Source organism: Martes martes (assembly GCF_963455335.1).
Source record: "Martes martes genome assembly, chromosome: 4".
Taxonomy (NCBI): Eukaryota; Metazoa; Chordata; class Mammalia; order Carnivora; family Mustelidae; genus Martes; species Martes martes.
This window is the reverse complement of record NC_137891.1, coordinates 48,285,777-48,312,143: the sequence shown is the minus strand read 5'-3', so window position 1 is coordinate 48,312,143 and position 26,367 is coordinate 48,285,777. Positions and strand designations below refer to the sequence as shown.

Genomic DNA, 26,367 nt, shown 5'->3' with positions numbered 1-26,367 from the left:
TTATTCATTTTTGCTCATTTTTACTTGGTTTTGAAACCATGGTTTTGAAACAGAGTACATTTTAAAAACATTTAATGGGGACGCCTGGGTGGCTCAGTGGGTTAAAGCCTCTGCCTTCGGCTCGGGTCATGATCTCGGGGTCCTGGGATCGAGCCCCGCATGGGGCTCTCTGCTCAGCAGGGAGCCTGCTTCCCTTCCTCTCTCTGCCTGCCTCTCTCCTTACTTGTGATCTCTGTCTGTCAAATAAATAAATTAAAAAAAAATAACAAAAAAAATAAAAACATTTAATGTATTTAAGACATTTAGGAACAGTTAAGAGCTTTCTGTAAGGCCATACATATTCAAAGGGAAAGTTGAGGTAATTAATTACATATCAGAATTTCACAATAGCTTCATGCTATTGAAAAGAAATAAAACTTTCAGTTTGAATTAACCACATTGGCTATTACCAAAAAATCCTTACTGAAAGTATTGGTTTATAAATTACATCATATCCTGAAATCTCATTAATTTTACCTTACAGATATGGAGTTTGTAACAAGTTAAGAGGTATACAAAGCAGTTACTAAAATAAGGTCTTATAAGCAAGAAAGCAGGAGCATGGAGCTGTTGACTTGTCTAGAGCGGTACCCATGTTTTCTGGCTCAAATCACAATTATATTTTTAAAAATTTTAAAAGAAATTTATTAGAACTAATGCGTCAGAATTGTGGTCTTTTTACTTGTTGTGTATCCAATTGCTCAAATGCCCACTGGAATTATCTATGCAGTCATTACTCATGTTTGATATTACAAACATTAATATGCAACTTGTTAAAGATGATTTATTTCTCATAGAATTGTAGAAAGTTGAACTGAGTAAGAACTGACCAATACGGAACTTTGTACAAGGCACTTTGCAAAACATGTCGAGGTTGAAATGAGTAAAATGTTTCTGTCTACAAGAAGTTAACAATCTAATAGTGGAATAACGAAACACAAAAATAGCTATAATACAATGCTATAGAGAAGCAGGATGTGTTAAGGGAATTCAAAAGCAGTGACCACAATTAAGTGTAAAATTTTACAATTATACATCCAAGTTAAATATATGAGTTAATTTGCACTTATTCAAATTCAAGAAAATGATTAAGAATTTGGAATAAGTTTTGTGACACTTAAGAATAGTCATCCTCTTGTGGAGTTCATCAAAGTAGTGTAGATTATGAATATATCTAAGTATGTGGCAATTTTTTTTACAAAGAAAATTAGGTGCAGATAACAACAAATTAAAAGAGATTTTAATCACCACAGATCACCAATGGGGACAATTTGGCACCTAACCCCAGCTTTGTACTGTTATACAAAATCTGAGGCCACAAAAGTGTTTTTCTTGATATGGGAGGTTGCAGTTTACCTATACATATTGGGTAACTTTGGATAACTCCCAAACCTCTATTTCTCATAGTTAGGAGGAACAAATAAAAGATAACAAAGTACTTGGTTATAAATAATTATGAGTGAAAAAACCATACAATTATACTGTTATTTGAGGAAAGAAAGGTTTCTTGTTATTGACGTAATTGCTTCTTCTTTTTAAAATTTTGTTTATATGAACAAGAAAGAAATAAGACTAGAAAAAATTAGACTTTTACATCATCATGCTACATGAATTGGAGGATAGCATTCTGTATGGACAAGACAAAGTATACTCCATACTCCCTTACTGACGTTTTCATCAGAATTTAAATGTGAGCGCTAACATTTTGTTGTGCTTGATAAAGATCCGAATGTTAAATTCCACACTTGCACATTCATGGAAGTCTATCATGTAATTGTTGAGAAGCAAAAACTTTAGGCTTGCCTTTGCCTAACAGAACTTCATCTGTATAAATTTTGTTACAAAGGCTATGGAAGGAAATTTTTTAAAAAAGAAATTTATAGGGGTGCCTGGGTGGCTCAGTGGGTTAAAGCCTCTGCCTTCGGCTCAGGTCATGATCTCGGGGTCCTGGGATAGAGCCCCACATCGGGCTCTCAGCTTCGCGGGGAGCCTGCTTCCTCCTCTCTCCCTGCCTGCCTCTCTGCCTACTTGTAATCTCTGTCTGTCAATTAAATAAATAAAATCTTAAAAAAAAAGAAATTTATAAATGGGACTTAAAATCAAAATGGTAATGGATTATTTGAACAATTCTGAAACAGTAAGTCACCTACCTGAAACTTTGTAGAACTCCTGTAGTGTCTCTTTAACTCATTTGAATCCACCTGAAATGTTATATTTACATTAATTATACTCAATTTCATCAATTATTTTCTCACTTTAGTAAATATTTATACTTATTTCTCTCAGTTGGTTCCTTGTAACTTCAGCCAATAAATATGCTCTATCCTCTTATCTCTTTAAATAGAATAAAATCTCCCTTGTCATTTGTTTTCTTTTTGCTATTGATCTATTGTTTGTCATACTCAAGCTTCTCAAGAAAGTTGTCTCCATTGCTTTATTCTGCATCTTTCCGTCATATTTACTCCTCAACCCATGGCAAATTAGTGGCAATTTGACCTTTGCTCATTTCTCTTATTCCATTAAGACTGCCAATGAGAAGTCAGCCACTAACATCCTCCTCATGATCATGCTCTATAGTACTTAGCATTCTTTTATGGCATTTACTGTGTTTTGAAATCACACATGTATTTCTTGGCTCATTTATTTAAAATCAGTTTATTCCATTAAATGGTAATCTATCTCAGGACAGGGTTGACTTTGTTTAGCAACTGTACATAGCTAGTGATTAGAATATATGAGGAAACCAATAAATACTTACTGAGTAGATGAATAGATAAAGGAACAAAAAGATAAATAAAACTTTTTAAAGCATTTGATATTTGGTGGGATATTTGTTCCTGAAACTTTTTCTTTCTAAAGACTCTGAAATGCTATTTTTGGTTTACTTCTTCAGTTCTAACTTTTTGGTGTCCTTTTTTGACTCTAGGGATAGCCATTTAAATGTCAACATTCCCCAGGACTCCGCTCTCTTCTCTTCCTTTTTATACTTGCTTCCTAGAAAATTTCATCCACTTATATGGTTACAAGTATCTACTGCCACCAAATGTCACTTTCTGGAGCTGTTGACCTGGACAAGCAACTGCCTTTTGTCTTCACTTAGCAGTGCTGCTTATCTCACATTTAATTTACACCAAACGTGAATTCATCATCATTCTCCACTCCCCACTAGCCTAACTATCTTCCCACCTCCAACCCTTCCTCTTCTTGGGTAATCCTATGAGCATCCTCATCTATACCGGTCAGTGATCCCAGACCACGCATTCTCCCTCAGCCCTCCTCATCCATCCAGCAACAATTCTACTGATTCTCCTTCCCACAATTTTATTATTATTATTTTTTATTATTATGTTCAATTAGCCAGCATATAGTACAATTTCCTCATGTCCATTCTATCCTTTTGGCATGGGTCTTTTTGCCCTAAGATTTGTTCCCCTTGGTCCATTCTATAATGGCAGCTGGATGATCATGCTAAACCAGATTACTTAACAATCAACATTTATGTGAAATCCTCTGATTCCACATGACTTAAAAAAAATACAAGCTCCCTTTCATGGTCTACAAAGGCTCTACTTTCTCTGTCTCACTCGCCTCCTACAGCATCCCACATCCACTTTATTCAGCATCAGAGTTTCTCACTTTCATGACTTTCCTATGCTGTTTTCAGAGCTTAGAACATATGTTTTGTTCCCTTTTAGTGGGGGTGGAGGTGTGCAGATAACTGAAGTTCATTCATTAAGATTTGGACCAGGTGTCCTCTCCTTCACATGGTTTTCTCTGTGCCTCATAACCCTTAGGGCTTACCACTGTCATGACTCCCATTACAAACCCTACCATTTTTCTTTTGTCTGTCTTTCATGTACTAAATTACTTGAGGGTGAGGTCCATATCTTTGTCTTGTTTTTCCAGTTTCTAATGCAAGCAATGTCTTATACATAGTAGGTGCCCAGTAAATATGTGATAGGTGATAGATTAAGAGGCATTTGTTACCATTCAGACCTAAAAGAATTAATGCTAATATTGGATTTGCTTTCTTAGATTTTGGTTATAGGTAGGGAGGAACAGTCTTTTGCTATTAATGAGTTGGCCAAAGTATTAGAACCTGGATGCCTGGAAGTAGTGTCTTTTAATAATTACCATCCAGACTATCTAACTTCAGAAGTTTTAAACTTCTGCTGAGCAGTGTTAACTACTGATTAGCCAGCTCCCTAATTCCTGCTCCCCACACCCTATTTTGGCTGTAATTTTTACCCATACATATATACTAAATCTTACAGAAATATATTAGTAGATATGTAAGACATGATCTTCTAATGATTTTTACTGTGAAACTCAATGGCTTATTGAACCACAGGTAGACATAGATAGAAGTTTAAGTTGAATCATGTACCAAGCTTGAGTAAAATCAGTTAGCTCCTTCAAAGCTTATCTGGGACTGACAGAAACATTTCAAGTGCTACAAAGTTAAAATACCACCCTCTCCTCCAACCCTGGAAGAATGTTTTTAGCACTTTTATCCCTTTACTTTCAGGCTTGTCTATGATTCTATGATTGAATAAATGTAAATGAAATGAAAACTTTTTTGATTAGATAAAAATGAGATCTAGTGATTCTAAAATATCTCTTCTTTGGAGTACTAAATAAATTTGGCATCGTTAAATTTGGGGTCGTCAGTTTTATGACGACCAGCATGTTTACTGGTAACAATTAGGCACTTACTTAAACAATGTTACCCATTTAATTCTCTTTCTCTTTTTAAGCTTTATCATTATGCAAGCAATATTTCTTCAAGAGGGGCTTACTTTAGAAAGGATATGCTGACTGCACCTAAGTCTTCCTCCAACAGATAGTTTTTGAAGAAGCTCTACACAGGTACTATTATACTTACCTCTTCTGATAAATAATTCATAGAAATGCCACAATTTCATGTAGAACAGATGGATGTGTTTCAAAAATAATAATACCATCTGAAGCAACTACAATGCAGATTAAATAATTATTCAAGGAAAGAAGATCCTTGAACCAAAATTGCCATTTATCCCCCCCTTAAAACATTTCTTGAATATACTCTCCGAGTTCCTAAGATAGAGAGGGAAATGAATTGGATACTGTCCTTACACTCAAGAAACTTACTATCAGGTAAGAAAGAGAGCTATAGATACAAATCAGAGACATTACGGGAAGTTAAATGTATGGATATTCGTTCATTTGATTCATTTAACAACTTACTGTACATTTTCTAGATTCCAGGCTCTGGCCTAGGTATACACATTGTCTTATTTAATTTTCATAATAGGTTTATGAGGTGGGCACTATAATTCCCATTTTATGGATGAAAAGATAGTACTTAATGAAAGGTTACATTTATTTTCTTCAAGTAATGCTATTAGTAAATTGCAGAGGTGGAATTTGACCCTGGTCTGTTTGTTTCTACTACATCATAACTAGCCTCATTGTTATTTAACAATTAAATAATAGAAGCATGAATAAAATGTACAGAGCATGGAGAAGGGAGTGGTTAATTTTTTTCAGGTCAGTTTCTAAACAGTAACTGAGAAGATTAAGTGCCAAAAATGGTTGACTACAACATCAGGTCTGATTGACATTGTCACTAGGCAGCACTGAGCATTTCCATGAATCGTGATGGGTAGGTTTATCGGTGTTGTGGGTATGATTCTCATATCTCTAATCCTCATTGTCACTTTCAGCTTTATTTCTGCTGTCTATGAAGGAAATTACAGATAAGAGACTCTTTTGTTGGTCTTTGATACAAAATTCTTCTATTTGTGTAGTACCATTTTCAGAAGAAGGATATTGCAAATGAATACTGTGCAAAACTTGTAAACCCTCCTAATTTCCTCTGTTGTGGCCTTTTGCACTTTTGTTACTTACCTGCTTTCCAAGGCCTTGGGGGAATTAATATTTCCATCTTCCAGCCCTGAAATACCTGGCAACTGAAGATATTTAATAAATGTTTGTTGAATGAATGAATGAATGAGTGAGTGAATGAGTGAATGAATAATTTGGCAGTGTACCAAAAGTAGCATAGATAGCTAACTGTAGTCAGATGTTCAGTTTGGGTACTTGACTTACATAGTCTTACCAAAATGTAATCAAGTTTCAAAGGCTAACACCACCTATTCTGAATTAAAAAAAACAATTAGATTTCTTTTGAACAAACAAAGCAATTAGTTCCTGCTCTGTATTTGTAGTGTGTGATAATGCATTTTAAATAGAGCCCATTGAGTGTGTTTTTATTGGTTATTTTTCTTGTTTTTAACACTCCATTGTGTGTAAAGGGCCTCTTAGAAAATTGAAAATAAGTCTCCCCTTACTGATTTTGTCATTTTCCATTTGTCAAACATTGATTTTCTCCCCCCTTGTGCATCTAATGGAGGTTGAAATTAGCACTCTTTTTTTGTGTGTTGTTTACTTCTTATTTGTACACCACCATCATCATTTATCAAGTTGCCAGTGAGCTCTGGGGATAGTACTGGTGAGCTGACTAGTGCTCTGAAGTCCACATAAGGACTATTTTGAATAGATTTTTGCTACAGCTATAGCTCTTGCCTTTAGAATTTCTTTCTAGGAAAGATTTCAAATAATAGGAGGATTTCTTCAGGAATTTTTTTTTTCCTGAAAGAAAACAATAACCAAAACTTCTCCTTTCAGCTTTATGATGATTTAACACTGTCTGTAGACTCAAAAGAAAATATCCAGGAGATTAAAGAACCCATCTTTATTTTTCAAGAATATGTATGAACCCAAGGAGCCATGTATTCCCTCAATCTTCTCTTCCTACTGTGACAGAGCCATTGGAGGGTCTGTTCTGTGCAGTTACCACTGAGATTGTGAAGAGGATATTACAGTGGACATCAGTTGGAAAGGAAGCATCCTTCTAGTTAGCTGGGGAAGGGGCTGAGGAGTAGAGGCTTTGAGATTTGGGTATGTGCTTGTGAAAACATATTCTTCTGTTAGATTGACTGGATTGCTTATGAAACTCACTCAACACTGAGAATAAATCTAGGAGAAAATAATTTCTCCTAAAGGGTAAGAATGGTAGTTTCTGAGATAGGCCAGCACATTTGATGGTGAGAATTAGGATGTGATAAACCTGGAAAGTGGAAGAGTGAATAGAAGAGATGCCAGCAGATACCATATTAATTAAAACAACCCACAAAACTACAGGTGTGTTTTATGTGCTTGTGATATGCACCTGTCTGCAGGATGTGTGGCTTCCTACTTATGGTCTGGCTGTCTCAGTGAAGATCTTGATGGGTCATTGTTAGAGCACTCTCTAATAGCACATTTTGCAATGGTGAAAATATTCTGTACTCTCTGATATAGTAGCCTTTACCCAAATGTGATTATTGGACACTGGAAATAATGATAGTGTGGCTGAGAAGTGAATGTTTAATGTTATTTAATCTTAATTAAAATTAAATTTGAATAGACACGTCTCTCTAGTGGTCACTATATTGGACAGTACAGCGAACCTACACTGATTAAAAGGGTCATGACAGCTTTTCTTTTCTTTTTAAGTTAGGTTTCCCCAAAGTATCAAGACCTAAGACTTGTTTTCTGCATTACATACAGGTATTGTGCTCAGTGCTGATCATGCAATGATAAAAAAGGTAAAGTCTGTGTCCTAGAAATCTTATAGCCTAGTGCTTTCTCACAATACCAGGTTGTCTCCTGAGGATGCTGAGTGATAATAATGAGTGTTATAATACCTGGCTTATTCTATTCAGACTACTTGAGGTGTGCTTACTAGAGCAATATTTATTAAATCACTTCTTTTTGCATACATAACTTATACATTTTTAAACATTATTTAGGTAAAATATGTATATGGTTTTGACATTCTAGACCTGGTTTTATCTTTCTATCTTCACATATTATCAAATTCTGAAAAACTAGCCAAATGAACCAACATAGTGTAGTTGGAATGAGCATGGGTGTTGGAGTCAAGATCTGGATTTAAATTCTGCCTCAGTTGCTGTTCAGCTTTGTGCCTTGAGCATATCACCTACACTCTCCAAGCCTGTTTCCTCTTCCTCTTAATAATATCTTTCTTATAGGGTGACTGAAAGGATTAAATGAGACATTGTAAAGAAATTAACTGGAATAATAGTGATAGCTAACATTTAATATACACTCATTAGGCACTCAACATAGTTCCAGGCATCACTTCATTTAGTCTTTCTAGCAACACTGTGAAGGTACTATTGTTATTACTATTTTTAAGATGAGGAAACTAAACCATAGGGATATTCATGGTCCCTTGCACATAGTGAGTTCTCAATGGTTGTTTTGTTGTTGTTGTTGTTGTCGTTATTACTGTACTGGTGGTTTCCAGTGATTAAACACTCATACAGGCAGAGATAGCAAGTCAGACATTAAATAGTGTTGTAAGTTTATTTTTGTAGTTCAATCTGATATTTGTCAGTTTCTGCTTTTCCCCAGTTACACTTACTATTATGTCTCCTCCTTTTATAAACTGGAGTCTGGGCTGGATTAATAGCATATCGCAAAGGTAGATGATATCACATATGATGTCTGTAATAAACCAATAGTGTGTGTTGTCCGGTGTTTGATATGGAAAGACGAAGCGCAGTGGTATAAGCCAGCAGTTCCAGTTATAAGCTATGGTGACGAGCAGGAGCCACAGGAGATAGTGTCGATCTAGAAAAATCCAAATGGCATGCAACAAGCATTAAAATAATTCTCTTGCTTAGTTTGGTAACATTGGAGCCCTTTCGTCTGGAGCTAAGCAAATTGTTATAAAAGGGTCTATTAAAATTCAGTGCAATTCTGACTCTACAGTAGAAAGCACTGAGCTTTACAAGGCTTGTTGAGTGATATTACAGCTCTTCTGACATTGGAGAGAGGCCTTCTTCTCTTGCTGGCAAGTGGCCTTTCTGAGTCTGTTCCTACAAATAACTGTGCTACATGGATCAAGGAAGAAGAGACCCAGAGAATTCAGAGATGCCCTGTTTGGATAACTGCAGCAGCAGGCATTTTGTGCATCAGTAGTTAAGCTGCAGGATCACCCAGGGAGGTAGACAAAAAGCCACATCTTGCCGTGGCTTTTTGTCTACATCTTGCTGAGTATGGCTGACCTGGAGAGGGCAGAGAATCAGCCCATTAAGGCAGTCTATGTCCTTTCACACATTGCTTTCTTCTGCCCAAAGGAAGCTATAGGAAAGGATTTGTTCAGTTAGAATAATCAACAACATGAAGGCATGGAAGAAGACAGACACTTCATAATGACTTCTTGGGGGAAGCGTGTCAGTGTACATATCACTGAATGCTTTGGGGCTTTCTTTTCAAAAGTAATTATGGGTAGCATAGACCCTGGACTGCCTTTTATTTATTTATTTTTATTAATCAATCAATCAATCAATCAATCACTTATCTATTTTGATGATTATACATTTACTTTATTCCTCATTATCCTGGCATGCCCTTTAAAAACAGGCAGGAATATTTTATCTCTTCCCTTCACCAGAGAGGAGCAAACAATCCATTGCATATTTAATATAGTTTAAATTCTGCTTTCTAGATGAATTCAGGATGTGGGCTAGGGAGAAATGGAAGCCATCTGTGACTTTGGGTTACAGGGGTTTTGGCAATATCTAGCCCTCCCACTGGGATAGTCTACCATTTGATGGTACCTGTGTATGAATCTATGCTTCTTGGAAGTCTAATTCGTTTTAGGTACTCTGTCAGAGGCATCTTCTGGAATTTAAAACACAGTATGTGATAGTAATGTTCTTCTTTTAGCTTAGCATTACTTTCTTGTGTTGATGGTATAGCTGTGGGCTTTGCTTTATAAGGGAAAAAAAGAACACATTTTTAAGAGGTTAGGTTAGCTTAATGAGAAAAACTTGGATTTCTCCAAGTCAGAACATTTCAGAATCTTCCCTTCTCAATTTAGGTAGATAAGGCGTGTTATGACTTTGAAAATAGCTACATTAATGACAATATCCAGGTAATAAAAACACTGAAATTTGGAAATAAACAGCAGATTTAAAGCTTCCCAGTAAATTACCCCAAAGGTGTTACAAATAGCATATATTAATTAATTAATTAATTTAAAGTAATCTCTAGGGGCACGTGGGTGGTTCAGTTGGTTAAGCATCTGCCTTTGGTCATGATCCTGATCATCAGGTCATGATCCCAGGGTCTTGGGATTGAGCTCCATCTCAGCCCCCCTGCTCATTGGGGGGCCTGCTTCTCTCTCATTCTCTCTCTGCCTCTCTTCCTGCTTATGTGTACTCTCTCTGTCTCTCTCTCTCAAAGGAAAAAGAAAGAAAGAAAGAAAGAAAGAAAAAGAAAGAAAGAAAAAGAAAGAAAGAAAGAAAGAAAGAAAGAAAGAAGGAAAGAAAGATCTCTACATCCAATTTGGTTCTCAAACTCACAACCCCAAGATCATGATTTGCATACTGTACTGACTGAGCCAGCCAGGCACCCCCAAATTAAGATATTTTAAATACAAGCTAATTCTTACATATTTTGTAGCATAAATAAAGTTAGTCCTTTAGATTTACATTGAAAAGAATCATTACAAATGTACATCATGCCACAGGTTTTAGTTTCATGCCTCTTTAGTCTCACACATGTCTTTCAAGTTATGCATAAAGCTCAAAATATTTTTTTAACTTATCTTTATCAAAATATAATGTCTGATTTATCATAGCTTCTTCTTTTAAAAAAGAAACTATATAACTATATAATATATAGTTATATATTATAATATATAATATATAGAAACTATATAATATATAATTACAAATATATTATTATATAAATGTATATAATATATACTATATAGTGTGTATATATATATATACTATATAATACATAGTTTATTTTAAAAATCCCTTTTATCTTATACAGAATTATAAGGAAACCCTCAGCTCCATCTTATATAATTAACAGTTTGATTCTTAACTGTTTTCAAACAACCAAATTTTCTTCTATTTTTATCTATACATATATAAATATTTTTACAAAGATATAATCATAATATATACATATATTATATATAATATATATCATTTTTGTGGTCTGCTTTATTGTACTTATTAATTTTTCATAAAGACATTTCTGCAATTACTAGGGAGGCTGATAATTGCCCCATTAGTTGATGTTCTTTGCTATGTTGTGTATTAAGGTAGTGTTGTATTTTTATAAGTGCTTTGTATATCAGGAGTATTTTTTAAAAGATTTTATTTATTTATTTGACACAGAGAGAGAGAGAGAGAGAACACATATGCCTACAAACAGGGGGAGTGGGAGAGGGAGAAGCACTCTCTGCTGAGCAGGGAGTCCAATGCAGGACTTGATCCCAGGACACTGGGATCATGACCTAAGCTGAAGGCAGATGACATTAATTGACTGAACCACCCAGGCACCCCTATCAGGGGTATTCTTAATTGATATTTACAATAAAACTTGCCATAGCAGATACTGTTGTTGCTTTGCTTGTATACCATGAGCAAAGCAACACCTGGTCTAAAGGTCCTGTGCAGAAGGCTCCCTGTGTCAGTCTCCCTCAGCATTTTTTCTCAGATAGCTTGCTTAAAGTGCTGGAGAGTTAGCAACATGCCCTAACCGTAACCCTTAACTAATGGAAAACAGGAGTTGGTGGAATGATACCCCAGCCACTTCCTCCAAAATACATAAAGAACTTACAGAACTCAACACCAAAAAACCAAACAATCCAATTAAACATAGGCAGAAGACTTGAATAGACAATTTTTCCAAAGAAGACATACAGATGGTCAACAGTCACATGAAAAGATGCTCCACATCACTCAGCATCAGGGAAATAGAAATCAAAACCACAATGAGATACCACCTCACATCAGTCAAAATGGCTAGTATCAAAAAAGACAAGAAATAGCAAGTGTTGGTAAGGCTGTGGAGAAAAAAGAATCCTTGTGCACTGTTGGTGGGAATGTTAATTGGTGCAACCAACTGTGGGAAACTGTGGGGAGGTTTCTCAGGAGAATTTTTAAGTGTGATCCAGTTTTTTAGCTGAATCAAGTCTGAGGGCCCACAGAAGAAGCCCTCTCATTAATACATCGTTATTGTCTTAACTCTTGTCTCCATCTCTCTTGTCTGCTTTCACCTTCTTGGATCACCCTCAAAATAAACTATTTGCACTTAAGTCATTGTCTCTGGGTCTGCTCTTGGGGAACACAAACTAAGATGTTTATAAAATACATGTCCCCTCATAACCTCTTTCTTTCCAGTACTTTGAGGTAACAATCCTTACCAGTTTGGGGGCTGGCTTCAGGTGATGATATATCTCCTTCTGCCAACTTTTTCTTGTAGAGCATTGTTCTTTGACGCATCCTTTTCACCAAGTTGTGTAGCTGGGCATCAGCATACTCATTTATAACAGGGGCTCCAAGTGGTTTGCTTTTTGGACTAAATGAGGAAAAAAATGGTGGTAAAGATGGATCCATGCAGAGATATATACAGGGAAGAGATTAAGTTTTTTCACCCTCGTTACAGACCCTATGTTATTATCTGCTCCTTTCTGCAACTGAAGAGAAAAATTCAAAAATTAAGTTTAATGGAAATAGTACTGATGGAATACAGATTTGCTAGTGAAATATTAGAATCCACAAATAGTAAATGTCCATTCTTTATAATACTAGATCTTGATGACTAGGATTCTGCTATTAAATTGTATTATTAGAAGAAAGAAAAGAAACTTCACATGGCATGGTAGGCAGAATTCTAAGATGGCCCCTTGGTGTACATACCTTGCATAATTTTGGAGACAATAAATATGGTGGATTTTACTCTCATAATTAGTTTGTGTTATATGGCTCAGTAGACTTTAAAGTTTATACATATGGGTCTGATGTAATCAGATAAGCCCTTTAAAAGCAGAGAGTTTCTCCAGCTAGTGACAGAGCAAAAAGTCAGAAGTTTGAAGCATAAGGGAGATTTCAGAACAAAGGATCCCCCTGATAAGACTACATGAAGTCTCTAGGAGCTGAGAGTGATTGATCTCTGACTAGCTGATAACAAGAAAACAAGAACCTCAGTCCTACAATCACAAGGAATTGAATTATGCCAATTATTTGAATGAACTTGGAAGTGGATTCTTCTCTGGTGCCTGCAGGCGAGAGCCCAGCCTGGCCTGGCTGACACCTTGATTTCACCTGTGTGAGCCCTAAAACAGAGCACCCAGAGTCACTCAGACCTTTGATCTACAGAAGTGTGAGTTATTAAATAGACATTAAATCACGAAGTTTGTAATAATTTCTTTCTTTTTTAAATTAATTTTTTAATTTTTTAATAAACATATAATGTATTTTTAGCCTCAGAGGTACAGGTCTGTGAATCGCCAGGTTTACACACTTCACAGCACTCACCACAGCACACCTCCCCTCAATGTCCATAACCCCATCACCCCCCTAACCCCCCCTCCCCCCAGCGACTCTCAGTTTGTTCTGCGAGATTAAGAGTCTCTTATGGTTTGTCTATAATAATATCTTATGTGGCAATAGAAATTGAGTATATCTAGTATGCTTTAATCCAATTCCCTTCTAAGAAAACATACAAACAGATTAGTATGAGGTATAATATACCAACTGGTATACTTCATAAGGATCTGAGTTCCCTCACAGGTTTTCCTCAGACATCTAACTCACTCTCTACCTTTCTTCTGAACTCTGACACCGTGTCTACACAGGCCCACATAGGTTCTAATCCATTCTTACTTCCTTACATTCATATCTGCCCTTTCCATCTCACTTCTAAACTGGAACCCATGGGGTTCACATTGGAACTGGTTAATCTGTGGGTTGTATTTAAAGAGGACCTTAATATGGGCCCCTCTCCACTAGTCTCCATTCTCTACCCAGTAGAGATTCCCATACCATTAGTGTGTCTCCTCCCTTCTTATTATAGTATAATTTATGCTCTTTTAAAAGTTCTGCTTTATCATTGAGAGTCTTCAAGCATGTCACACTAAGAGCTTTATAAACGTTCTCAAGAATGGTGAAGACTGAGATGCAATGGAAGAAAAATTTGATATATTTTTGAAAATATAGAAGTAGGAAGACATTAGGTCTTCAAAACTGGAAATTTTTTTTTCTGACTAAGAAATGTCATATATATCATTTTACTGATTTCTTCTTAAACTCTTAGCATGCCTAGGAGTTTACTCATCCATCAAGCAGTTATTGAGTTTTTACCTTACATACTGGAATAAAAAGATGAGTTAGATGGAGACTAACCCTATGGATGCTCGTAGTTTAATGTGATGTGATGTGACTAGAACAGAATGTGTACATGCAGGAAGCCAGGTAGCAGGGATGGTGGAAGTGGCGGTATGGAAAGGTGAGTGGAGTCAGGTTATGATGTTTCTGTTTGACCTACTTATGAGTTTGGACATTAACCTGTAAGGTAATGGGAGCCAATGCAGAGTATTGAGCAAATGAAGGGTATGAGAAGATATTTTTGGAGATGTAGCAATAGGGGCAGAGTTGAAGAGGAACAGTGTAAATGCATGGAAACAAGGAAAGAGTTGAATGGATTAAGTTAGAACTGATAAGGGAAAAGGAGAGGGACTAAAGAAATAATTTAGAGGCAGAAATGAAAGGAGTTGAACTTTCTGGGTCTTTTGGATAAATCCAAATAAGGAATCAAGAATAACTTCTAAGTTTCTATTACTAGAGTCTAGATTTATGACGATGACATTAATATAAAAAGGAATTTAGGGGCGCCTGGGTGGCTCAGTGGGTTAAGCTTCTGCCTTCGGCTCAGGTCATGATCTCAGGGTCCTGGGATTGAGCCCCACATCAGGCTCTCTGCTCTGTGGGGAGCCTGCTTCCCTCTCTCTCTCTACCTGCTGCTCTGCCTACTTGTGATCTCTCTCTCTCTGTGTCAAGTAAATAAATAAATAAAATCTTAAAAAAAGGAATTTAGAAAGGAGATGCTTGTATATAGTGGGTATGTTGAAAAATGACTTTTTTGTGTGTATACATTTAATTCAAAGCATTTGTAGGACATTGTGTGATAGGACTTTGATTGTGCTATTGAGGAGATATTTGGAAATCCAGTTCTTACAACAAAACCTTGGTGGTCATCAATTTATATGGGATGCTTGAAGAGATGAATGTAGATGGCATCATCATAGACTGAAGTTCTCAAGGTCAGTAACTGTGTGTGTTTACTTTATACTCCCCAAGACCTAGGACAAATCTTTATTGAATAAATAAGCCCACTACCTCCAACCTTTTGTTTGACCTTATGTGATGTGCTTCAGTGCACTAAAAAAATCTATAAGAAGTGAAGTTGAGAGCTGGTGGATCATTAACTGAAAAGTCAGGTATTCAAACTGTTAAAATGTCTAACTCAAGCCTTAAGATCTAAGAAGCATGTTTTTTTCTTTTCCTGAATCATCGATAAGTCCTAATTGACCATATAATTGCCATTTAATCACACTAGTTTTTACTGTGCAAACCTACCTCATGATTAAAATGCTGAAAATTATATTAGAAAACATGCCTGCATTTTAAATGCATAGCCGTATTTCAACAGCTATATATTTTTCTTTTTGTATTAGCTGAGCATTAATATGTCAATTTATTTCATCTTTTTCCCCCCAGCTTCTCATATAGAGTAATCCCTGTCCATCTTCTCCCTTACCTACATATACACAGAAGATATGAATGTACTTTTCCTGAGGTAATTTTGTGACTGAATGAAAAAAGGCAAAAAAAGAAGAAGAAACTTGTATTTTCATGAGATAAAAAAACAAATGAGGGTAGAAGAGAGAAGCAATGGCTATGCCTTATATAACTATGCTTCATTTGAGTGATATTTGATATTTCTTATTCATATTACCAACTGTAATTTTTGAAGAATTATTCCTCATAATTCCTTGATGAACCATATTTTACATAAATGTGCAAATATTTTATAAATTTTGGTAAAGAAAAATAGAAGGAAAATCTTACTGAAACTATTATTGAGATGAGTGAGGCTTTTCAAATTTGTTTATGTGTCTATGGAAGAATAAAAAATTAGTTAGAATGACATTTGTTCTTTTAATTTTTTTGATAAGCGTATAGAGAATACTCATTTAAAAAAAGAGCTGATAAAAAATAATATCATGGTAGTCCTCATTTCTTGAAATTCAATTAGAAACAAAGAAATTCAATTAGAGATATAGGCCAAAAAATTACATATTTGACAATTGTTCTTGGGTTGCAGGAGCTTTTACTCCTCCAGGGCAAATACATCATAGTAATATTGGGATGGGTTAGAAGTAGGTCTGTCTTTTGCAAAACAGGAGAAAATCCATTGTGAAAGGGGAGATAGGAAAGGGAAACTTGTGGTCTGTGGGTGTACTCGGGATATCAGTTTTAAGAAAGAATACCTAAGTAAGATGTGGATCTTGAAATTGATTCTTTTAAAACTATCTGTGTTTTTTAAGACTCTTGGATAGTTTTCATGTACACTCAGTGATACATGTGCTCTAGCTTAAAATTGTTGCTTTAGTATAATACAAAGGGATAACTTCTTTTGACGAGGTAAAATGGATGGTTGTAGTCAGGGATGATTTCACAATGAAAGATGAATGGCACTTTGATAATATAAAGGGAAAATATTCAACTCAAAAGATACAGCTGGAGAAAAAGTGTATCAGTTGCTGCTCTATGGAGTGTAATAAAGACTCAAACATTTTAACATAAAATCCCAAATCATCCATGATTTGGTTTGAAATGTTAGTTGAGACCAATGGAGAAGCAGAGTAAGATTCTAAGCAGGAGAGGGACAGTATTAGCTATATTAAAAAAAAATAATGGAAAAAAGAAAGATGACTATTAGTTGTGGTGTGGAAGAAGTCTGACTTGAAGAAAGGAGAGAGCTGAGTTAAAAATATATGGGTTAATACAGCAGTGGAAATTTCAAGTTTGAATAGTGGACTACATTGAATGGTGTTCTGCCAAAATTCATTTCCAACGGGAGCCTCAGATTGTGACCTTATTTGAAAATAAGGTCTTTACAAATGTAACTAAGTTAAGATGAAGTCATACTGCAGTTGGGTGGGTCCTTAATCTAATGACTGGTATCTTTTTTTTTTTAAGATTTTATTTATTTATTTGATAGAGAGTGAGAGAGAGAGAGAGAGTGCATCTGCTGGGCAGAGAGGGGCAGTGAAAGGGGGAGAAGCAGGCTCCTTGCTGAGCAGGGAGACTGATGCAGGACTCTATCCCAGGACCCTGGGATCATGACCTGAGCCAAAGGCAGCTGCTCAACTGACTGAGCTACCCAGGTGCCCCTGACAGCTGGTGTCTTTACAGAAGACCAAGCAAAGGCAGGTAGGAGACACACAGGGAGAACACCATGTGACAGTGGAGGCAGAGATTGGGGTGATGAACCACAAATCAAGGAACACCAAGGATTCCTGGCAACCAGCAAAAGCTAGGAGAAGGGTGTGGAACAGTTTCTCCTTCAGACTTTCAGAAGGACCAAATTCGCAGGCACCTGAATTTCTATAGGCTTGTATAGGCTTGTGGCCTATAGAACTGTGAGGGGATAAACTTCTGTTGTTTCAGGCCACTCAGTTTATGGCAATTTGTTGTGGCAACCCTTGGAAGTTAGCAAAGTGGTGACTGTGATGTTGCATGGGCAACTTGGATGGAGGTATATGTTGTAAGATAACTACAAATTCGTTCAATTTGGTATATGTCTGTGGATGAACAAATTCTTTTGAAATACATTCTGTACGGCAGGTAGTTGAGAATCTGGGTTTGGAATTCAGCAGTGAGAACTGAGCTGGATGGAGATGTTGAACGAGGGATCACCTTTTTAGAGGCGATGGCAGAAATTATACAGTGGATCTGATTACTGGTAAGAGCCTGCATAGAACAAGAAAAGACTGGCAGGTCAAATCTTGTAATTTGCTGACATTTAAGGAGTAGCATAAGATAAGGAACTTGGAAGTAGCAATTAGAGAGGTAGATCTGAGAGAGAAAAATGTCACAAAAATCGGGGAAGCTAAGAGTTTGGAAACGGAGGTCAGTGGTGTCTCATGCTGCACAGAAACTGCAAATTTTGTCATTTTTGCCTTCATAAGTATTTTGTAAAGGTGCACAGACTCTGCCTTTGTTCACGAAGTGGTATTTTAGATTTCCATTCATTATTTCCTAAGTTCAGTTAAAAGTGGTATTTATTCCTTCTAGTAAAATCTTGAATAAACTTCGGCTTTTGCAAACTTAACCAAATTCTTAATGCTTAGTTAAGAATTAAATTCACTTTTCAGTGACCTAAGTCTTTAAAAAATTCCAATTGATCAAAGTCCTTTAAAACCATTATTCATATCTTGTTGAAGATAGGGATTGGGCAAAGAATATTATATTCCAATTTGGGAAGATATGAGGGAAGAGAGGAGCAGGTCTTTTTTCTTTTGTTGCATTTTCTCAATAATTAATGATAAATTCAGACAGTTAAAAGTTACATTTGAAGAAAAGAAACTTGCTTTGAATAATGACATTTTTATAGGAGTAAATTTTGGAATGAAAATACTTGAACTTCGTATAAAATTCTGATTATTACTAATGTATCTTGTGGTTGACCATAAAAACCTACAAATTATAAGCAAATTTGGGCTAGTATAGTTATAACTCAACCAAGTCTTACTTGGCTCCTTTCTCATATTCACCTCTAAATACTGTGAAGATTTTGAGTTGTTTATCACATTTCACTTGTGCATATGGTATTGTTTGTACACATTTGTTTCTACATATGGAAATGTACATATGGATGTTATGATGCACAATTTCCTAAACCAAATTCTTGATCTGTCTAGAATAGGCTACAATACATTTGTGACTCCAGAGTTTATTTCTAAATCCTTGCCAGCAGTCCACTCTCTAGATCTTTTCCTCTGTTAATCTCTAAGTACTGGAGGTTGTGTCCGAGATATTTATTTTTATTGTTAGTGAATCACATTGTAATGGCCCATAAATATAGTGGTGCCTAATTTCGCTAAAAGTTAAACAACATTTTAAGACTAAAGTAACAAAAAAGTTATAAAAATATTATCACATAGTTTATACATTTATATCCTTAAGACTCATATGTATACATGTATGCATACACATCAACATACACATGCACCAACATGCCTAATAGCAATCCTTCCCAAATTTTAAACCATTAGGAAGGAGAATGAATACACATATCAATATATACCTAAAATAATCATAATACTTATATGTTTCATGTTAATAAACATGTTAAATTCTCTAATGATTTCAGGTATTTTTTGAGAATAAAATGAGAAACAACTATGTTTTTATCATTTTTCCATATAATAGCAGCCTGAAAGAGTCAAACAATGTGCTCAAAAATGTTCCTGAAAAATGGCACCTTGGGAAAGTTCTAAGGTGCATTTTGAATGCCTCATTCATGTATTTAATAGATATTTATTGTGCACTTACTTTGCTTCGGGAAAGATGACATGTCCTATATTGACTTTAAAGATTCTTTAAAATATTTTTTTTCTTCTGAATAAATTTCTGGGGTTTTAAATTTTTATTTATTTATTTTTTAAAAAAAGATTTTATTTATTTATTTGACAGAGAGAGATCACAAGTAGGCAGGGTGGGGGCGGGGGGAAGCAGGCCCCCTGCTGAGCAGAGAGCCCGATGTGGGACTTGATCCCAGGACCCTGAGATCATGACCTGAGCCAAAGGTAGAGGCTTAACCCACTGAGCCACCTGGGTGCCCTGGGGTTTTTTAAATTAAAAACTGATTGATTAGAAGGTACCATGGACTGAATTGTGTCCCCCTCCAAATTCATGCTTTGATGCCCTATCCCCCAATGTGACTGTATTTGGAGATAGGGTAATTAAAGTCAAATGGGGTCATAAGGTTAGGCCCTAATCCAACAGGACTGGTGTCCTTAGAAGAAAAAGAGGACTCTCTCTGCATGCACAGAAGAAAGGCACGTAAAGACACAGGGAGAGGGTAGCCATCTATAAGCCAGGAAGAGAGGTCTTACCAGAAACAGTGACAGCACTTTGATCTCCAGCCTGCGGAACTCTGAGAAAATAAATTTCAGTTTTCCAAGTCATTCAGTCTGTGGATTTTGTTAAGGCAGCCTGAGCAGACTATCCCAGAATGCATACATGTCTAGAAAAATAGGGGTAACGCTATTTTAGAAGCAGATGAAAAATTAAATCAAGATAATAGGCTGAAAGCCATAAATGTCTAGAAATGACAAAAGAAAAGATTTAAAACATCCACAATACTGGAAAACAAACAGGAAAGTGCTAGCTAGAAAACAAGAAATTTGAAAAGTTTTTTAAAGACAAAAAGCACATGGGTTCAGATGTTAACTCATTTAATTCTCACAAATTATGATGTGCACAGCACTGCTGTTAATAATGAAGAAAAACACTGCCCAAACACTCACAAAAGATATTTGTTGCAAAGTAAGAGACTTTCTGGAAGTCTTCTACATATTGGGGGTGGATTTAAGGGGTCAGAAGGGGCCACTGTCAATCATTAAGATGATTACACAAGGAACAACATTCAGAGTAATGAAGTTGGTTGCTTTCTTTCACCCCTAAACTTCACCAAGTGGATAGAAGCAGAAGTCACTGCCTCCAGGATGTAGCAGTGAGATGGGATTTGAGCTTGAAAAGCTGAGCTGGATCCCAGGTGAATGGAAAGAATAAGAAGACCTGGGGGACTCTGTCCAGAAGATGAATTAGTGGTACACTTCTTGGCAATGTGTTCTTTCTCACAATCACTGTAGAAAGAATATTACAAATGGAACAGAATCTATAGCAATGGTTTACCACATGGTGGAGTGAGGTAAGGACTAGAATAAGAGGGGGTTGAGTGGGAATGATTTTCTCTAGGTGCAGGCAATAAAGGGGCAGTATTAGCTCTATCCAATTTAGTAAAAGCTAGAAGTGACTGAAAGTCAGTTTCTTTTTTATTATCACTATATGCTGATAATCCTGAACAAGGTTGATAATAAAATACTTCTACCTCCAAGGTAGACCCCTCCTATTGTTCCCTTTTTGTACACTACTGATATACATAGGTTATGGGGAATCTCAAGTACAAAGATGATAACATAAGCCAAGAATTACCAAACAATTGTGCAAAATCAACTTTGTCAGAAGCACTAAACAAACGAAAAACTAATATGAGAGGAAACAAATAAACAGACAATAATTAAAAATAGAGATAAGAGGAGCGCTTGGCCTAAACACAGTAGGAGAAGAGAAATAATAAAGATCAGAGCAGAAATCAATGAAATAGAAACCAAAAATAACAGTAGAGCAAATCAACAAAACTAGGAGCTGGTTCTTTGAAAGAATTAATGATTGATAAACCCCTGGCCAGACTTATTAAAAAGAAAAGAGAAAGGACCCAAATAAATAAAATCATGAATGAAAGAAGAGAGATCACAACCAACACCAAAGAAATACAAACAATTATAAGAACATATTATAAGCAACTATATGTCAGCAAATTTGACAATTTGGAAGAAATGGATGCATTCCTAGAGACATATAAACTACCACAACTGAACCAGGAAGAAATAGAAAACCTGAACAGACCCATAACCAGTAAGGAGATTGAAGCAGTCATCAAAAATCTCCCAACAAACAAGATCCCAGGGCCAGACAGCTTCCCAGGGAAATTCTACCAAACATTTAAAGAAGAATTAATTCCTATTCTCCTGAAACTGTTCCAAAAAATAGAAATGGAAGGAAAACTTCCAAACTCATTTCATGAGCCAGCATTACCTTGATCCCAAAACCAGACAAAGGCCCCATCAAAAAAGAGAATTATAGACCAATATCCTTGATGAACACAGACGTGAAAATTCTCACCAACACACTAGCAAATAGGATCCAACAGTACATTAAAAGGATTATTCACCAGGACCAAGTGGGATTTATTCAGGGCTGCAAGGTTGGTTCAACATCCACAAATCCATCAATGTGATACAATACATTAATAAAAGAAAGAGTAAGAACCATATGATACTCTCAATAGATGCTGAAAAAGCATTTGACAAAGTACAGCATCTTTTCTTGATCAAAACTCTTCAAAGTGTAGGGATAGAGGATACATACCTCAATATCATCAAAGCCATCTATGAAAAACCCACCGTGAATATCATTCTCAATGGAAAAAAAACTGAGAGCTTTTCCACTAAGATCAGGAACATGGCAGGGATGTCCAATATCACCACTGCTATTCAACATAGTACTAGAAGTCCTAGTCTCAGCAGTCAGACAACAAAAAGAAATAAAAGGCATCCAAATCAGCAAAGAAGAAGTCAAACTATCACTCTTTGCAGATTATTTGATACTTTATGTGGAAAACCCAAAGACTCCACTCCAAATCTGCTAGAACTTGTACAGGAATTCAGTAAAGTGTCAGGATATAAAAATCAATGCACGGAAGTCAGTTACATTTCTATACACCAACAATAAGACAGAAGAAAGAGAAATTAAGGAGTCGATCCCATTTACAATTACACCCCAAACCATAAGATACCTAGGAATAAAACTAACTAAAGAGGCAAAGAATCTGTATTCAGAAAACTATAAAGTACTCATGAAAGAAAATGAGGAAGATACAAAGAAATGGAAAAATGTTCCATGCTCATGGATCGGAAGAACAAATATTGTGAAATGTCTATGCTACTAAAGCAATCTACATATTTAATGAAATCCCTATCAAAATTCCATCCATTTCTTTCAAAGAAATGGAAAAATAGTCCTAAAATTTATATGGAACCAGAAAAGACCTCGAATAGCCAAAGGGATATTGAAAAAGAAAGCCAAAGTTGGTGGCATCACAATTCCGGACTTCAAGCTCTATTACAAAGCTGTCATCATCAAGACAGTATGGTACTGGCACAAAAATAGACCCATAGATCAATGGAACAGAATAGAGAGCCCAGAAATAGACCCTCAACTCTATGGTCAACTCATCTTCAACAAAACAGGAAAGAATGTCCAATGGAAAAAAGACAGCCTCTTCAACAAATGATGTTGGGAAAATTGGACAGCCACAGGCAGAAAAATGAAACTGGACCATTTCCTTATACCACACATGAAAATAGACTCAAAATGGATGAAGGACCTCAATGTGAGAAAGGAATCCATCAAAATCCTTGAGGAGAACACAGGCAGCAACCTCTTCGACCTCTTCTTCCTAGAAACATCACCAAAGGCAAGGGAAGCAAGGGGAACAATGAATTATTGGGACTGCATCAAGATGAAAAGCTTTTGCACAGCAAAGAAAACAGTTAACAAAACCAAAAGACAACTGGCAGAATGGGAGAAGATATTTGCAAATGACACATCAGATAAAGGCCTAGTATCCAAAATCTACAAAGAGCTTATCAAACTCAACACCCAAAGAACAACTAATCCAATCAAGAAATGGGCAGAGGACATGAACAGACATTTCTTCAATGAAGACATCCAGATGGCCCACAGACACATGAAAAAGTGCTCCATACCCCTCAGCATCAGGGAAATACAAATCAAAACCATGATGAGATACCACCTCACACCAGTCAGAATGGCTAAAATTAACAATTCAGGAAACGACAGATCCTGGTGAGGATGTGGAGAAAGGGGAACTCTCCTACACTGTTGGTGGGAATGCAAGCTGGTGCAAACATTCTAGAAAACAGCATGGAGGTTCCTCAAAAAGTTGAAAATAGGGCTACCCTACGACCCAGCAATTGCACTACTGGGTATTTACCTTAAAGATACAAATGTAGTGATCTGAATGGGCATGTGCACCTGAATGTTTATAGCTGCAATGTCCACAATAGCCAAACTATGGAAAGAATCTAGATGTCCACCAACAGATGAATGGATAAAGAAGATGTGGTACACACACACACACACACACACACACACACACACACACACACACAATGGAATACTATGCAGCCATCAAAAGAAATGAAATCTTGCCATTTGCGATGATGTGGATGGAACTAGAGGGTATTATGCTTAGCGAAATAAGTCAATCAGAGAAAAACAATTATCATATGATCTCCCCGATATGATGACGTTGAGAGGCAATGTGGGGAGATTGGGGAGATAGGAAAGGAATAAATGAAACAAGATGGGATTGGGAGGGAGACAAACCATAAGAGACTCTTAATCTCACAAAACAAACTGAGGGTTGTTGGGGGGAGAGGGGGGTAGAGGGAGGGTGGTGGCTTTATGGACATTGGGGAAGGTATGTGCTATGGTGAGTGCTGTGAAGTGTGTAAACCTGGCGATTCGCAGACCTGTACTGCTGGGGCTAATAATACATTATATGTTAATTAGAAAAAAAAAAAAAAGAGGAGCACTCGAGTGGTTCAGTTGGTTAAGCATCTGCCTTCATCTTTGGTCATGATCTCTGGATCCTGTATGGATTCCCTGCTCTGTGAGGAGCCTGCTTCTCCCTCTTCCTCTGCCCCACCCCCAGCGCTTGCGTGCTCTCTCCCTCTCTCTCTCTCCCTCTCTTTCCTTCTCAAAGAAATAAAATCTTTCAAAAAATGGAGATAAGAGAAGACATGTATTTTACCAGATATTTAGTCATAATAGGTTATTTTGTAAGAGAACCAATTAGAAACTTGGAGATAAAGAGTTTGACCAGACCAAAAAAAAAAAAAAAAAAAAAAGCAATGAAAACAGAGAAAGGTATTATAGAGAAATCTTTTTTTTTCACAACTGAGGAAATATGCAAGTCTTCAGATTAAAAAAGGTCACCAAATGCAAGTGAAACAAAAAAGAGAAAACACAAAGACCAAACCATTATAAATCTCAGAACACTAAAATTAAAGCGAAAAGTGTTGAGATCTTCTAGAGGTGGGAAAAAACCCCCTATAAATACAGAAGCATTAGACTGGCATTAGATTTCTCTCTGGAACCACTGGATACTAGAAGCTAATAAAGCAACATCTCAAAATTTCTAAGGGAAAATGAATTTTCTTTGAACTCCATACTGCTAAACCCTATACAAAATCAGCTTTTTGCTATACTCTGGGAGACTTTACCTTCCATGTATAACCCTGTCTGGCTTAGCGAGCAATAAATTCAATTTTTGTGTCAGGTATTGCATTGTGGCCTCTTCCTTTGACATTAGAAATAGAATTGAAAAGGTAAAATGGTTAAAAAGGAAAAATATGAAGGAGTTTGGATTTTAGTTAGTAGAAGATGTAGATTTATGGCAAAATCTCTGTTGAGAAATTCAGTTTATGTCTTGAGGCTAAAGAAAATGCTAAAATCTTGCCCCGAATCTAAGTTTGGGAACCACATGCTGAAGAGAAATACGCTATTTGGTAGATCAGACTGTGGGTCTATTTACCCACCTACCTACCTTGAGTGGAAATCTTCCCTAAGAAGCAATCTATGTCCAGATGGGTTTATTACATAGAAGAGGAAAAACACCCAGAGAAATGATTAGGGTCTGGTTTCTTGCCTTTAAGGCACAGGAATCCCAATCACTACTAATCATACCATAGCAGATCAATGTCTTGGTTTCTGACTAGATTGGGAATTTCTCCTGCTATGAGAAAATTAGGAATGAGAGAGTGGATAGCAAGAAGCAGATGTGACAAGGGGGATGTGGAACTATTTCAATGCCTCCAAACAAATGTCAGTTACCCTGAGGCAGATTTGTCATTGCCTTGGCAGCTGTATGTGTGGCTGTGGCCTGGAGACAGAAGCATAATCTTCTGATTCAGAGCAGAGATTGGTTTCTTTTAAAGAGATGCCAGTGGAGATGTACATAGAAAGTACTTGGCAGGAAGGGATTCCATTTGGGTTAATTCAATAATTTAGACGTGAAGAGAAATAATTTGTAGGAAGAGGGAAACCTAGTTAATCATTCAAGAGTTGATGAAGCAAAATCACAGGACATCCTCAGAGAAACCAGATATAGTAAGCAAGTCAGACTAGGAAAGGGAGGAGAAGTCAGAGTGCTAATCATCAGCACATAGAGTTAGGTCACAATTCTGCACAATGGGTACAAGACTGCAGAATAGAAGTCTATACTCTGGTGGCTATATGTGATTGTGGTTAGCTCTTAGTGCCCCAGAGCACCAGATTCCCAGTCCCTGTCCATCTAGAAGTTAGGAGGTTCAGTGTCTGACAGGGCAAAGTTCTTGGGTAGATTCTTCCTTAAGAATGAGTGAGTAGTAAATGGTTAGCAGGAATACATTTCCTTGATTGGAAAATATTTGCATAACTTCTTTTCTCTGAAAGCAGAGAGACATCATTTGTATTCCAGGTGCACAAT

General features: G+C 36.5%; 1 protein-coding gene across 2 annotated transcripts in view; it reads right to left on the bottom strand.

Moving 5' to 3' along the window:
• CNGB3 (cyclic nucleotide gated channel subunit beta 3) overlaps positions 1 to 26,367 on the bottom strand; it is a gene marked incomplete at both ends in the record, with an annotated part of 145,931 nt that overhangs the window by 67,925 nt on the left and 51,639 nt on the right. For both annotated transcript variants that reach the window (XM_080802459.1, XM_080802460.1), the window contains 4 exons: positions 2,190 to 2,240; positions 8,513 to 8,721; positions 9,714 to 9,866; positions 12,323 to 12,477. In XM_080802459.1, the coding sequence (XP_080658585.1) occupies positions 2,190 to 2,240; positions 8,513 to 8,721; positions 9,714 to 9,866; positions 12,323 to 12,477 (568 nt within the window). The remainder of the gene's footprint in view (positions 1 to 2,189; positions 2,241 to 8,512; positions 8,722 to 9,713; positions 9,867 to 12,322; positions 12,478 to 26,367) is intronic.